At 49.8% G+C, this 16,261-nt stretch overlaps 1 protein-coding gene across 2 annotated transcripts in view; it reads right to left on the reverse strand.

The window, feature by feature from the left end:
* Positions 1-3,141: 3,141 nt before the first annotated feature.
* FAM120C (family with sequence similarity 120C) overlaps positions 3,142-16,261 on the reverse strand; it is a 42,186-nt gene continuing 29,066 nt past the window's right edge. For both annotated transcript variants that reach the window (XM_044305979.1, XM_044305978.1), the window contains exons 10-16: positions 15,008-15,257; positions 14,801-14,915; positions 14,171-14,380; positions 13,793-13,994; positions 7,572-7,710; positions 6,523-6,586; positions 3,142-5,218 (exon numbers count right to left, since the gene is read on the reverse strand). In XM_044305979.1, coding sequence (XP_044161914.1) covers positions 4,994-5,218; positions 6,523-6,586; positions 7,572-7,710; positions 13,793-13,994; positions 14,171-14,380; positions 14,801-14,915; positions 15,008-15,257 — 1,205 coding nt within the window. In that variant the 3' untranslated portion in view covers positions 3,142-4,993. The remainder of the gene's footprint in view (positions 5,219-6,522; positions 6,587-7,571; positions 7,711-13,792; positions 13,995-14,170; positions 14,381-14,800; positions 14,916-15,007; positions 15,258-16,261) is intronic.

Here is a 16,261-nt window from a genome sequence, read left to right on the forward strand (position 1 = left end):
CAAAAGCCGTGGCCCATTTTGGCCTTGGGAACCTACCAAGGTTGATTTGAGCAATATGTATTATAATCAAGAAGTGTAACATCAACAATAACCGCCCGCCCTCCCCTCCCCCTTAACACCAAAAGTATATAGCCTAGCCGGGGTAACAATTCTAACAGAAGGAAGGGCTGCTACCAACCCCTTCTACGTTACGCGCGCTTAATCGGTTTAAGCCTACGATTCTTGTTTAAAATTACCTTTCCAAAATTAAACGAGACAAAAAAAGTCTATTGAAAAAAAGTTTCGCTGGCGTATACGCCAAGCTGTCTCTGTGCGCATCCTGAATGCAGGCAGGACACACGTCACGGTGGACACTGGCGCGTCTAACGTCAGAAAGGTTATCAGGAAAAAGTGCAGCTTTAAACAATTCTGTGATATAAACGAGATTAGCGGTTACTTAAAAATTCAACGTCACAAGAGATTACGGTTAGTGAAAAATCATTTCGACAAAGCCCGGGTTGAGCGTTTCTAGCCCCTCTTGCCCAGCTATGTAAAATAATGTGCGTAGAATGCATGATAAAAAAATAAAAAAAAGACTAAAGCAAATGTTGAACATTGTAGCTAAAATCTAAAAAATTTTAAATAAAATGTAATCAATACGGCAATTAATAGTGGATAATGAAGTGGATGTTCACGTGTGATTAAAATTAGTTTTCATCGTGAAATGCAGTAAATACGATAAAAAAAAATTATTATATTGTAACGGCTTAAAAAAAAAAAAAAAAATCACAAGTTGACACTTTGGGTGGGAACTTGCTGTTCTTTTCCCCCCTTGTGAAATGTCAAGACCGGTTCCCCCCTTATGAACAAAACAGTTTTGCCCTCGGGTTACCTTGTGGTCATCATGGGCATGATCCGTGGCCACGGTAATAAGTCCATCCGGGTGGCCGTAGTAGTAAACAGAGGGGGATTTTCGTCACGATTCCTGGGTCGAGCGCCCCCCCACCCCCAGGACATGTATTTGATAACAATGCCTAAAAGAAGAGACCCGAGCAGCAGGGCATCAGAGGATGCCGACATCAGAAGGTGGCTTGGCATGAACTCCCGTCAAGAATGGGAATGTGAATGCCTAAAGCCTGTTATGCCGCCAGATGGTATTTTTTTTCTTTTTTTGAGGTTTGATAAAGACCATTGTAACGTTACCTCCCCTTCTTTTGTATAAAGTTTTGAGAAAATAAAAAATACAATAAATCCCCCCCCACAAACGCATGCAATGTAAAGGGCTAATAACAGCACCGCGACACTGCCAAACTATTCTACCAGCTGTGCGCTGGATCGGCTCAGCTCTGCCGAGTACACACTGTAATAACTTCTAGTCAAGGTGGGATGGAAGGGACAAAGTACTATTATAAAGGGGTAGGAACCGGTGTCTATCTTATCCATGTGATTCACGCTGTAGGTACCACTATGCTCAGTAGAGGATGATTGGGATCATAAAAAGAAATAAATAAAAAAATGATAATTTTGTGTAGAAGGCTATAAAACAGAAAAACTGAGCCTTACCGATCCCCTGTCGCCACTTCGGTTTCTGCATCCTGGCCACCATGTGACTGCTGCAGCCAATCGCTGGACGCAGCAGACACCACTGTGGTCACATGTCATCACTAGAGGCCAGGAAACAGAGACCGATAAAGGCCCCTATACACAATAGTGCATTGTCAGCAGAGTCTAATGTGTATGGGGAGCTCCCAAATCTACCTCAAAAAGATGTCGGGGGAGATAAGGATTGGGTCCAGTGAATATTTTCATCTGATCCTTTTGTGCTCCCAGGAGATAAGCATGGGCGCGCACGATAGGATCCGAAAGATGGTGAAAGAGGTATCTAACCCCGGCTTTTTACGCTCTCCCCATTGACAGTACATACACGCTTGGCTGAACTAAATGTGTCTAAGTAAAGGGGATCAGTAAGGGTTCATAGGGTTCTAAGCTTTTTATAAAAAAAACTGCAAGGGGCTGGACAAACCCTTTAAGCGTCTCAATCCTTGAAACAGGTACAATCTAGGGCCGGTTTCACAAGGTCATAATATGATGGCACTTAAATGGCATCTGTCAGCAGTTTTGTACATATGACACTGGCTGACCTGTTACATGTGCATTTGGCAGCTGAAGGCCTCTGTGTTGGTGCCATGTTCATATGTGCCCGCATCGCTGAGAAAAATAATTTTAACATATGCAAATGAGCCTCTAGGAGCTGCCAAGCGCACAGGTAACAGGTCTGCCAGTGTCATAGGTACAAAACTGCTGACAGATGCCATTTACGCATCCTCAGCCAACACAGTTTATGGCTCAGTTGAATAGTGAAGAGTCCGGGTGTTACGGCTGGAATAGGGTCGCTGTATTATGGCCGTGTGGAAATGGCCTAAAGGCTGATCAGAAGTGTCACAGACTCTTCTCAATGCTGCTGAATCATTGGATTGGTGACGATCAGAGCCCCCATTTCTCTTTAATAAGCCGTTGAATGGAAGATCAACTGTATAAAGACCTCTCAACATAACTGGACCTAAATTGGTGACAAGTTCCCTGTAACACCAAAGAATTTGGCTAATTACTACAAACAGGGAAATGGTACTGGTTGAACAGCGTAAAATAATGACCGCCTCTCCCCAATACACAGGTATAGCAAGCGGATTTATACCAACAGCCAAAGAAGCTATTAAACCGAGAGATGTACAAAAATGCTCCGTAACCCTCATGGATAGAAACGTGAACCACCATTATTCCCACTTATATATTTATAAGGCAAGTAAGGGAAGGAAAAAAAAAAACAAAAAAACACCAAATCTCTCTAAAAGTCCCAAAAGAGAGAAGGAAAAAATAAATAAAAAAAGAACTGCTTTGGGCTACTTTCACACTCGCATTTTGTTCGGATCCGATCAGATAATACAACCGTCTGCATCCGTTCAGAATGGATCCGTTTGTATTATCTTTATTACGGTTCCGTATTGTACACCATTGAAAGTCAATGGAGGATGGATCCGTTTTCTATTGTGCCAGTGAAAACGGATCCGTCCCCATTGACTTGCATTGTGTGTCAGGACGGCTTGGCTGGCAAGAAGCGTTTTGATGTCCGTCTCCAAAGCGGAATGGAGACTGAACTGAGGCGAACTGATGCATTCTGAGCGGATCCTTTTCCATTCAGAATGCAAACTGATCCGTTTTGGAGCGCTTGTGAGAGCCCTGAACGGATCTCGCAAACGGAAAGCCAAAACGCCAGTGTGAAAGTAGACTTCCCACCGAACAGTCCCCTCTCACTGGATGCAAGACGCTGCCCATAGTCTGAGCTCAGAGAATCACACAAAGACAACTTAAAAGATGGGAGGAAGGACTTTGGAATTTTAAGATCGTTCCCTACTGGGAAAAAAGGGAAGTCGTTCCTATATTTCTAGTGACGGGTGCAGAGCAACAGGCTGCGAGCCCATCAAACCAAGAAAAAGCCGATGGGTGTCGGGGTGTTTCTTTCATCAACAAGAGTAACAGAAAAAAAAATTGTCATTTTTCGTTAGTTTTGGAGAGGTGGGCGCCAAGCGAGGATTCCAAAAAAATGGAGCGCTGGACACGAGAGCTAAATCTGCCCTCTCCTGTTCTAGTGAATTACACGTCCGGAGTACAGTTCAGACTCACCACAAACCTCCCCCCAGCAGCGGCAGCGTTCTCGAAGGAATACTGGTTCTGCTTAGGATGCAAATGTGGCTTTTTAACTAAATATATATTTATAGGTTACATAAATAGATCTCTCTCTGCCTCTCTCTGTACATAAAGTCTGTGCACAAACGTATGCATATTCACAATATACACAGTGAGCCCTGTCAGACGAGTCCTAGGTGCGTACCCGGCACGGATCCGCGGCAGACGCTGTTATGCACATACAATCATTCACAGTACGTCTTCGCCATGAGGTTTCACCTTTTGTGACATCAAGCAATGTGTGCGAGGCTCCCCTGCCTAGCGGGGTTATTCCATTTGCTACCAGTGGGCTAAAATGGAGAGTTGAACCCTTCTCTGCTCCATTTCCTCCAAACTTTGGAGCAAAGACTATACGAGTGGTTGGAACAATCTGCAACGTATCATGATATAGGAGCCTGCTAGGAAATGAAGGTACGCAGCCACGTCCGGAGGTGCCGCTGACAGGAGTGGGTGCGGAGGGCACGTGATCTCACCAGCGTTCTATATGGCTAATATTGCCCCAAAATGTATGAAAGAAATGGAGGATTTATTTTTTTCCCGGTAGCAATTGAAATGACCCAGCATAAAACACAGGCTTGACCTTATCTGAAGGCAGGAAAAATCTGCCCATGACAGTCCTCTTTCCTGAATGTCCCCTTTGTACAAAGGCCATATTTATATATATATATATTTTTATATATATATGTACATATAAAAAATAATATTAATAAAATTCTGACAAAAAGTCCCACATTATCTACAGGATCGGGTAGTCTGGCAGGAGGATAATAGGAGGAGGAGTGTGAGGCAGGGAGGCACGACTCAGTACTGAGAGTCAGTCAGTATAGATCACCTTTCTCCTAGTCCGGAAGCAGAACACTATAAGCTCTGCTTCATCACAGTAGTATCCTGTGGCAGAGACGCTCTATATATTGCAATTCATTCCTTCTATGGACAGGAACAACTAGCAGCATTGCAATATACGTCACAAACCAGAACTCATGGCTTCTGTACTATATGGGTTGGTAGAAATAAGACGCAAGTCACATACTTGCGTCAGAACCGGGATCATACTGAATCAGTGTTTTCATATATGCCCTCGTGCTAGGCAGAAGGTCCATTAGCACGGAGGACAATGTATGTGGGCACCACAGTAGACCTTGACAGAGCACCATAGAAGATTTTGGTTAAGTATGTGTGCAGAGGGACTGCATGTTGTAGTTTTAAAGGGGTGACGGGGTGTCTGTGCCTCCCTATCATACTCTCCTCCTCCAGGTTTGCCCTGCACTGCTCACTCCTCCTTCTGGAGGGCTGCTGGACCCAACTTTTCGTCACGGCAGTTGTCCGCGCCTTCGCTGCTCATTCCTGTGAAGTGAGGGGTGTTTCCATTGCTGCAAGGCTCACTGCATTCTCTGGGTAAGGCACATGCTACGGTTTGAGGGCTGGATTCTTCCTCGGTGACTGCGTTTCCACCGTTCCCATTCACATGGGACGGGCTACGGCCTTCTGTCGATCCCTAGAGGTAAAATGCAAACGTGAACAGAGTGACGAGAAATGATATCTCATTTGACATTGTATCTATGCTCACTGCTGTTTGTCATCATCTACAACAGTTTTATGATAACCTATACTTTTAATGATGAGCTGATCACAAGGGATGCCAGCACCTCTTGAGATAAGCGGTTATTGCCAGGGGAAAGCACCGGCATTCTTCATCTGGTTTGCAGCAGCCTTCCCCTCTGCTTTAGCTAATGTGGTGGTGGTGGGGAATCTGAGCAGGAGACTCCCTCATCTTACATCCATATTCCCTGAGCTGACTAAAGGCTCACGTCCATGACTGTAACGCGGATAACGGCCGGGTGCGTGCCTGCAGAAATGACAAACTGACAAGTAAAGGAAATTTTTTTGCAGAGACTGAGAACAGCCAGATGGATGCAGACAGCACATGGGGTGCTGTCTGCATCTTTTGCAGCCCCACTGAAATAAACGGGTCCGCATCCGATCTGCAAAAAATGCGGACCGAACATACGGTCGTGTGGATGAGCTCTAAACCAGATAATCAGTTTATGCTAGCCAAAGATATTTGGCAACCCAGTGATTTCTGGGGGATCCATCACCAATGTAATGGTTGCAATTAGGAGAAGTAAAGGTCAGGGCTCTATTAGACCAACAGATTATCTGACCAATTTCTGTCCAATCAGACCAGTAGTTGGATCTGTGTGTGAATGACCATCTGACCAATCATTGGTCAGAAACTCTGTCAGATGATCTGTTAGTGTAATACAGCCCTGGATTAAACAGGATAGATTTGTTTGTTAATATATGAAGGATTAAAGGGTTTTTCTCAGACACACCTGACTGTGGAGGTGCGATCACTGGGGGCCCCGCCGATCACAAGAACGGGGTTCCCCTGATTGAATGGAGAGCATAATTTCTGCTCCAAATCAACTCTATGGGACTGCAGGAGATAGCTGAGCCTTGTACAGTTATCCTCAGCAATCCTATAGAGATGAATGGTGCAGCAGACGTGTGACCGTCGCTCCATTCAGGTGCATCAACCCTACCAGACGCTTCTCATCAGCAGCATATGGCGTAGGTGTTGTTCCTAAGGTAAACCCCTTTAAACCAGGGCTAGCAGTGTCTTGCTGCAGCTTATCTTACCAATATATCAACACGCATGTTCCTAGGAACATCAGAACCAAATAAAATCTAATAAAATAAGACAATATATCTCGTTTTATGTAAAACCACATCTGAGAGGTTTAAAATTACGGCAGCTACAGAATTGCCCATCATCTACAGACCACCCGTGCTTGTTACCTGTTTGTTCACTTTTTTGTTTGTTTTTGTCACTTTATTAACTGAGTTGTTATCTCTTCCACGTCTGAAAATAAATAAAAGTGAGTAAAAAAGCTATGAAAATGGACATTATACATTTCACATTATACAGCTGATATTTAATTCAGTAAATTGTATTCAGCCGACCACATCTGGCACTTAAGATACAGACAATCTTAGGGTATGCGACCACACAGCGAGGGGGCAATGCGGATGCAATGCTGCAGGTACCACCCGGCCGTATGAGCTGAAACATGGTCAAATTAACTAGTTAGGACCGCAAAATTTAGTTAGTCTGCATTGTTAAAGGCCACATGGCACCCGCAATACCATTAGGCCACTAACAATGCAGACCGACTAAACAGTGCGGTCCTAATTAATTGGACCACAATGCAGCTCATACGGTTGCACAGTATTGCACGGCCATGCGTGTGTCACAACCATGCCATGTAGTCATACCCTAAGGATCTGTACACATCATCGTTCTGGCTTCAGGTTACCATGGAAGCCGCAATGCTATAATAACACAGTCGCATGATGGACACAAGAGGCATCCGACGGGCCACACTGACTTATAATACGGTCCATCAGTTTCGGCAGATAAGTCAGTTTTTTTTTTACAGGAAAATATACATTTCATATGAGAAACAGAACTGCATGCGTTGAATTAAAGGGGCTGTCCAGCACTTTACAAGGCCTGTCCTAATGGGTTCCGCAGCAGCGCTGGAACTACAAAGCCCTGTCTGTCGTGCACTGCACGGAGCTGGATACTGCAGTGCTGCTCCCATTCATTTAGATGGGAGCCACTCTGCAGTAACCAGCTCTGTCCAATGTACAACGGATGATGCTGTGTAGTTCTGGTGCCAAGCTACTGTAGGACAACTGATGGTCAGGGGTGCCAGACTTCCACTTATCAGATAGTGATGGCCTATCCTGAGGACCATCACTTGTAAAGGATTGGACATTTAAGCAGAATACCACTATCCACAGACCTCCAAAAACAGATCAAACACATTGTATCGTACACTCACCCTTTTCCTGGACCCCCAACAGAGACAACTTGCATGCCAAAAGCTCCCCGACCTCGGGAAGGTTTACTTCCGGCCCACTGTCCTACAACCATACCCGCAATCTCCAACTTGCCTCCTTGTGGGGGGATTGGATGAACGCCTGAATTGGAGGGAAAAAAAAAGGAGATTTTTGTATAACTTACCAGTTAAATCTCTTTCTCGCTCTTCCTTGGGGGACACAGACCTTGAGACCTTGGGTATAGCTCAGCTCCCTAGGAGGCGTGACACTAAGTAAAACTGTTAAGCCCCTCCTCCATCAGCTATACCCTCAGCCTGGAGATAGAGGCTACCAGTTGCGTGTCCAAGTAGTGAAAGGATAACAACCAATAACGGAAACAACCAGCCAGCAACCCAACGGGGCGCCAGACCATAACCCTGTAACCAAACACAGAAGGGTGGGTGCTGTGTCCCCCAAGGAAGAGCGAGAAAGAGATTTAACTGGTAAGTTATACAAAAATCTCCTTTTCTCGCCCATTTTCCTTGGGGGACACAGACCTTGGGACGTTCAAGAGCAGTCCAAGAAGGGAGGGACCACAAACCCAAGGCGGAACACCACCAGAGCATCAGGAAACCGCTGCCTGCAAAACCAGGCGGCCCAAAGCAGCATCCGCTGATGCATGCGTATGCACTCTATAGAACCTTGTGAAAGTGTGCAGAGAGGACCAAGTGGCTGCTTTGCACAACTGTTCAGCCGAGGCCCGATGCCTCTGCGCCCAGGAAGCTCCGACTGCTCTGGTGGAATGAGCAGTGACGCTGAAAGGCGGAGCTCTACCCTTGGCTCGATAAGCCTCAGACACCGCCAGTTTAATGAAACGGGCAATAGCCACCTTGGAGACCGCCAAACCCTTGCGCGAACCCTCCGGAACCACAAACAGGGAGTCCGTGCGCCGAAAGGATCCGGTGACCTCCAGATAAATCTTCAACGCCCTGACCACATCCAGACGGTGCAGTTCCCGTTCTCTGGGGTGGGAAGGAGAGGGACAGAGCGACGGAAGGACGATGTCCTCATTGATGTGAAAGGCGGAGACCACCTTTGGCAGGAAGGACGGGACAGGCCGAAGCACAACCTTATCCTGGTGGAAGATCAGGAAAGGTTCGGAGCAAGAAAGAGCCGCTAACTCCGACACCCGTCGGAGAGATGTGATGGCCACAAGAAAAATGACCTTGCAGGACAGAAGGCGAAGGGAGACCTCCCGTAAAGGCTCGAAGGGGGCTGATTGGAGCGCCGAGAGCACCACATTCAGGTCCCAGGATGGAACTGGAGGGCGGTACGGCGGAACAGAGTGAGCCACCCCTTGTAAGAAGGTCTTAATTGGCCCCAGAGGGGCCAGGGGACGCTGGAGAAGAATAGACAGCGCCGAAATCTGTCCCTTCAGAGAACTGAGGCTCAGCCCCAGGTCCAGACCCGACTGGAGGAAGGACAGGATCGTGGGAAGAGAAAACCGGAGAGGTGGGATGCTCCGGGACTCACAGAACCCCAGATAGGACCTCCAAACCCGATAGTAGATCCTAGAGGACACGGGCTTACGAGCACGGATCATGGTGCGGACTACGTCCGCGGAGAAACCCCGTCGCGTTAAGACGGCGGTCTCAATAGCCACGCCGTCAAACGTAGCGAGCCTAAATGCTCGTGGAAGATCGGTCCCTGAGAGAGAAGGTCTTCCCTGGAGGGCAGTGGCCACGGTGCGTCTGCCAACAGCAACATTAGGTCGGCGTACCAAGACCGGCGGGGCCAATCCGGGGCGATCAGAATCGCGGGAACGCCCTCTGCCGCGATCCTCCGAAGAACCCGTGGCAGGAGGGGGAAAGGAGGAAAGACGTACAGAAGGGAGAATTCGCGCCACGGAAGGACGAGCGCGTCGGCGCCGTACGCCTTCGGGTCCCGTGCCCTGGCCAGGTATCGGGGGACCTTGTGGTTGAATTTGGAAGCCATGAGGTCCACGTCGGGGCGACCCCAGCGAAGACAAAGGGCTTCGAACACCTCTGGGTGCAGGGACCATTCTCCCGGGTCGATGGTGGACCGGCTCAGGAAATCCGCCGCCCAGTTGTCCACCCCCGGGATGTAAATCGCGGATAAGGCCGGCACATGCGCCTCCGCCCAGAGGAGAATGAGGGTCACCTCTTGCATCGCTGCAGCGCTGCGAGTGCCTCCCTGATGGTTTATGTATGCCACAGCCGTGGCATTGTCCGATTGGATCCGAAAAGGGTGGCCCCTCAGTAGATGGGTCCAGTGTCTGAGGGACAGAAGAATCGCCCTCAGTTCCAGAATATTGATTGGAAGTCTGGACTCCGATAGAGACCAAACGCCCTGGACGGACCGGGGAGGGAAAACCCCCCCCCCACCCCCGTAAGCTGGCATCGGTGGTAATCACCAGCCAGTTCAGTGGGAGGAAGGACCTCCCCCGTAGAGGGATATGCAACCACCAGCTGAGGGAAGCCCGAGCCAGGGGAGGCAGAAGAAAGGTCCTGTCCAGACTCCTCGGTGATTTGTCCCAGGCCGACAGAATTGCCCTCTGAAAGGTGCGGGATCGGAATTGTGCGAACGGCACCGCTTCGAAACAGGCAACCATCTTCCCCAACAACCGCATGCTGGATCTGAGGGAAGGGCGGTGATGACGGAGGAGACTGCGAACAGACCCGCAAAGGGCCAGACGCTTGTCCGACGGGAGGCGGACCTCCGCCAACTCCGTATCCAGGAGCATCCCCAGGAAGATCAGTCGTCTGGAGGGGGTAAGAGAAGACTTGGGGTGGTTGATGATCCAACCGAACCGCGTCAGGGTCTCCAGAGTGAGTCCCACACTGCCGGATGCCTGAGAGAAGGAGGGTGCCTTGACCAAGATGTCGTCCAAGTAAGGGAGAAGAAAAACACTTCTTGAACGCAGAAGGGCCAAGACAGGGGCCAGGACCTTGGTGAATACTCGAGGAGCCGTCGCCAGACCAAAGGGAAGGGCGACGAATTGGAAGTGATCGTCCCCCACCGCGAAGCGCAGGAAGCGGTGATGACATGGAGCAACCGGAACGTGGAGATATGCATCCTGAACGTCGATTGAGGCCATGAAATCCCCTCTTTCCAGGGAGGCCACTGCGGACCTGAGAGACTCCATCCGGAATCTCTGCAGTCGGAGAAAACGGTTCAGGCGCTTTAGGTCCAAGATCGGTCGCACTGAGCCTTCCTTCTTGGGAACCACAAAGAGGTTCGAGTAGAACCCCCTGAACCTTTCCGTCGGAGGCACGGGGGCGACGACACCCTTGTCCATTAGAGAGCGAATGGCCGTGAAGAAGGCGGCCGCTCGTACGGGATCCCGCGGAGGACGGGACCGGAAGAAACGGTCTGGCGGAATGGACGCAAATTCGATCTTGTATCCGCAAGATACAATCTCGAGCGCCCATGCGTCTGAGATGTGGGCCCGCCATACGTTCCTGAACAGTAGAAGGCGGCCCCCCACCCGGGTGGGTGGGGGCGCACCTTCAGGCAGAGGGCTGCTGGCCTGTGGGAGCCCGTGTGGGCTGGGGCTTGCGCCAGGTAGATTGCGTCCGAAAAAACGGCTTCTTGCGTCTATCCTGGGCTGGGCCAGAGGAAGAAGAACCGGCCGCGGGTCTAGACCCGGTGGGCTTGCGAAAGGACCGAAAACGGGACGAACCAGCGCGACCACGGGGGGCGCCCCTCGGCCTGGACTGGGGGAGGTGAGTACTCTTCCCACCCGTGGCCTCAGATATAAGTTCGTCCAGACGGGTTCCGAACAAGCGGGAACCCGTGAATGGTAGGCCAGCCAAAGAGCGTTTGGAAGCGGCGTCCGCCGCCCAAACCTTCAGCCAGAGTTCCCTCCTGACAGAAACTGCCAGGGCAGAGGAACGGGCAATGAGGGCACCCGCATCAAGAGAGGCCTCACAGACAAATTTTCCGGCCTGGACAATTAGTTGGGCTAAGGAACGGAGGTCCTGTAGAGGGACGTCCGACCCTAACTCCCGTTCCAGTTGCAAACCCCATTCAGAGACCGCTTTACCAGCCCAGGCGGAGGCAAAGACCGGTCTAAGGGCCGAACCAGAGGCAGTAAATATGGCCTTGGAGAGGGATTCCGTACGACGGTCCTCAGCAGACTGGAGGGAAGATCCGTCTTGTACAGGAATAGTAGTGCTTTTGGACAGGCGAGCCACGGGAGGATCAACCTTAGGCGGGGACGTCCACGTGGTCACAGAATCCGCTGGAAAGGGATAACCAATGTCCAGCTTTTTGGGTGTAACAAAGCGGACGTTAGGCCGGGTCCAAGCCTTGGACACCACAGAAGAAAAATCAGCGTGGATGGGAAAGACCTTGGAGGCCTGTCTGGGGCGAAGAAAGGACACGCCGGCCTGTTCAGAGCTGGGGGGGTCATCGTGTATGTGAAAGGTATCACGGATGCTAGTGATAAGATGCCCCACCGCGGACGCCAATTTGGACGGAAGCTCTGAGTCCATGTCCACGTCCGAATCCGCCAGTTCTCCCTCAGAAGGCGTATCCCTTTGAGAGGATAGACTTGACTGAGCTCGCACGCATGGCGGAGAGAGCGAAGCATCTGGAGAAGATGTGCGCTCAACCCTTGAACGTTTCTGAATATGCCGGGCCCTGGAAGATTCGCTGGGAGGCAGGGAATCAGTGGGGGCGGCAGAAACGGTAGTCCCAGCGGGTGCGACAGGGATTGTGGCAGCCTGCGGGAGAGGCGGTCTATCCACGAGACGGCCCACTACGTGTGTAAGGCTTTCCACCGCCTGAGACAGAGACCTAGCCCAGTCAGGGGGTTCAGAGGCACCGGGGGGCGCAGCAGAAAGCGGGCCCTGCACCGGGGCCTGACATGCAAGGCAATGCGGCTCAGATTGCCCACGCGGAAAAAGTTCCTTGCAGGCGGTACAGGCATGGTACCAGGGTTTGGGGGCACCCGTGGGATCTGACATGTTGAAAAAGTGGTCGTACCCTGATACAGAGACCACAAGGGGTTGCAGCAGCTATGACCAGGAGGGTTAGGAGAGGGTTAACTGTCCTACCAGTGTCAGAAGAACGTCAGGAGTGAAGTCCGAAACGCAATCTATGCACCAGGAGTCTCCCACGTGGCTCAGCTTCCAGAACGGAGTGAGGAAGCGCGGCAAAAAACCTCAGCAGAGGCGCGGGAAGAAGCTCCGCCCCCTACACGTTTGAATGTCTCCTGTGAAGGAGAACGTAACTCCGCCCCCAATGACGCGCGCGCGCGCGAAAAAAGAGCACGCCCCCTGCTGCCGTGACTCTCAGGTTTATGCAGGAGCGTGAAAAACGAAAAACTTTTGTCCGTAGAATAAGGCCCGCAGGCCCAAGTGCGCGGCGATATGCAGGTGGGTGACCTCACCGAGCCTCCTCTGTCACAATGTCCCCCGCCGAGCCCGAACCGCCGATGTCGGGCCTAAGCCCCGCCCCCCGATCACGCACGGAGCGGCGGCGGCGGGGAGGGAGAAGGATGTCAGGAGAGTAATCCGGGCCCTATAAACAGCGTGGGGAATCAGCCATTGGGGAGCGGAAGCAGCCGCAGATGGGGAGATCTACAGAGCGCTCAAATGACGACCACGGGTGCCCCCCCAAACCCAGTGCAATAGGGACAGGGTATGGGCTGGAAAAGCCATCTTACCTGTCTTCACCCTCAGTTCCTTCCAGCAGGGTCGCCCCTTCAGCTACTGGCACCGCAGTGGCAGGAAGCTGGGAGAGGGGCTTTGCGTGCGGGCGACCCCCTAGCTGGCGGGATGTAGGGGAGCCATTGCTGCCCAGATCCCCTATTGCTTCTGTGGGGGAGGCAGCAGTGCAGATAGTTGGCACTGGCGCAGCTCACCCCGGGAGAGCAGAGAGGCCAATGCGTCTCTGGTATCCCTAGGAAAAAACAAAAAGAAAATAACAAATTAGAGAAAAAATTACAACAAGGAGAAAACAGCCCTGCAGTAGCAGGGAGTGTCTTGCCTCCTTGGACACTAAGCTAAAACTGGACACGCAACTGGTAGCCTCTATCTCAGGCTGAGGGTATAGCTGATGGAGGAGGGGCTTAACAGTTTTACTTAGTGTCACGCCTCCTAGGGAGCTGAGCTATACCCAAGGTCTCAAGGTCTGTGTCCCCCAAGGAAAATGGGCGAGAAAGAAAGTTACAAACAAAACGAAATACATCTTGTCTCATAAGATATAAAATACGCACCTGAAAAGCCTCTGTTTCTTCCAGGAGGAGGTGGGGGCATGGAACCCATGGCTCTAGGATACAGAGGTACAGGGTAAAACGGTGGCATCATAGGGGGCATAAATGGTGGCGGCGGAAGAAGAGGTGGAGGTGGTTGGCGATTGAAATTGATCCCCTCCAAGATGCTCTGTCTCATCTTCTCCACTTTGGCTGCCTGCTCTGCCTGCAGTGGGAAATAACAGACCACCATAATCTTGACAATGCGATTTACTATACAAAAAAACAAACATATCTAAACTGGCATTTTCTGAGAACCCATTATTCCCTTGGTCAGTGTCCTACCATCAAACATGGGCTTTACTAGGCAAATCTAAGACAATTGCAAAATAGCCTTCTTACCTGGCCATCACAAAGCTCAATTAATGGGACCTTCTCGCGGCCAGCCCGGATTAGCTTGCTCTGGAAAAGCTTCCCATCAAAGTAAATCCAAGGACAGCAATGTTCCCAAGGTACAGGCTGGCCACAGGCATCATTGGCAAAGAGTGCAGTGTCCACCCCACTCATGAAAAGAGCTGCCAGTTGCACTCCACGAGCATCTAGTTTTTCAATCTATTCAATATCAACAGTGTATTAAAATCAGCAAATTTCTCCTAAGCTTTAGGCCTCATGCACACGACCGTTCCGGTTTTTTTGCGGTCCGCAAATTGCGGAACCGCAAAACACAGAAGACGCCCGTGTGCCTTCTGCAATTTGCGGAACAGGACAGGCGGCCCATTGTAGAAATGCCTATTCTTGTCCGCAAAACAGACAAGAATAGGACATGTTATATTTTTTTTGCAAGGCTACGTAACGGAGCAACCGATGCGGACAGCACACGAAATGCTGTCCGCATCTTTTGCGGCCCCATTGAAGTGAATGGGTCCGCATCCGAGCCGCAAAAACTGCGGCTCGGATGCGGACCAGAACAACGGTCGTGTGCATGAGGCCTTAGACACATCCTGAAATATTGATGAAGAGTCCATCTCTTACCTTGAGCTCTTGAAGTTGGTCTGGCTCATACAGTTGAGAAGATACAGCTTGGGCTAAGAAGGCTTCCAGCTCATGCCTCAGTAATATCCTTCCTCCCGGCCACTGCATCATATACCTGCAAATAACAAGAAGCTGTGACTCCTCCACGTCCAGAAAAGCCCAACGACTCGTCCAACCCTGTAAAAGGAGAATGCCAGTGCTCCTCACCGTAGTACGCAGCACATCAGGAGGAGATGAGTGGGGACGTTGGCTGGGTTAAGCATGCTGGGGGTATCTGACTTCATACATGCCAGGAAGGCTCTCATTCTGCGGTTCTTGTCTTCTACAGCTTTGCCGAGCCATAGTTTCTTCAGATTGGGGCAGGTCCATTCTCTAAAGGTCAATGCTGACACCAGCTCTGGTGTTTGAGGAGACTTTCCTTTATAGGCGGACCATTCCTTGATGATCACTGGTGGAACTGGGGACGTAAGTGAACAAAAAATAAATAAAAATAAATGACACTGGAAAGACGGATCTGGCATTTCAATGCATTTGTAAGAATGATCAGGATCCTGATCAGTCTTACAAATGCCATCAGTTGGCATACGTTTTGACAGATCTGGCAGGCAGTTCCAGCGACGGAACTGCTTGCCGGATCACTCTGCTGCAAGTGTGAAAGTACCCTAAGCTGACCAATCACAGATGCAGTGAAAGTACCTAAAACTAAACTATTATAGAGTTCCAATACAATCATATGCAGATGGTTACATGCACATGCTGATCCCAATGCAAAGACCCCAGGTCCCTACATTATTAGTGAGCACAGAATATATTGGTGATTACTCGTGATTCTAGTCCTATGACTTATAGACTATATAGAATGAATATCCAGAAAATACGACAACTCGACAGGGCAGCAGTGAACAGCAGATGGAAATATTCTTAGGAAGATTATGCAGCTTAGCAGAACAAAGGATTTGTGTAGAGCAAGCACAAAACTAGCAGAGACCGGAAGTAAACACGTAAACTCTGGAAAATTTCAGTAATATCAGGTCCGGAGATTTACTGGTGTTTGCCTTTCACACGTTTCATGTCGGGCGTGTTCTCACGGCAGAGGAAATGTTCCGGGTGATTAGGAATGGGGCAGGTACTTCAACACACCCACTGTAATTTTGGGGAACATTTACGGGTCTCAGAGAAAATCTGCATTTAGCACTAGGGCGGGAAAAAAAAAGGGACAGATATTGCGGATGACGTTCACACACAGAGCTCCTCCGGGTACACTCCAGAAAATATCTGGATAACCTTGTAGGTGCGAATGGGGCTCAAGTGTCATATAGAGCTTGTGGTTTATTATTAAATAACCTATTAAATGCTGGGAAACTACATACCCTTTATACACAGCGATTGACACAAAATCAAAACAGTATAAATACAATATATGAAATAGACAAGCCATAAAAAAAGGTACATTAATCACTT

The sequence above is a fragment of the Bufo gargarizans genome, chromosome 9 (assembly GCF_014858855.1).
Source record: "Bufo gargarizans isolate SCDJY-AF-19 chromosome 9, ASM1485885v1, whole genome shotgun sequence".
Taxonomy (NCBI): domain Eukaryota; kingdom Metazoa; phylum Chordata; class Amphibia; order Anura; family Bufonidae; genus Bufo; species Bufo gargarizans.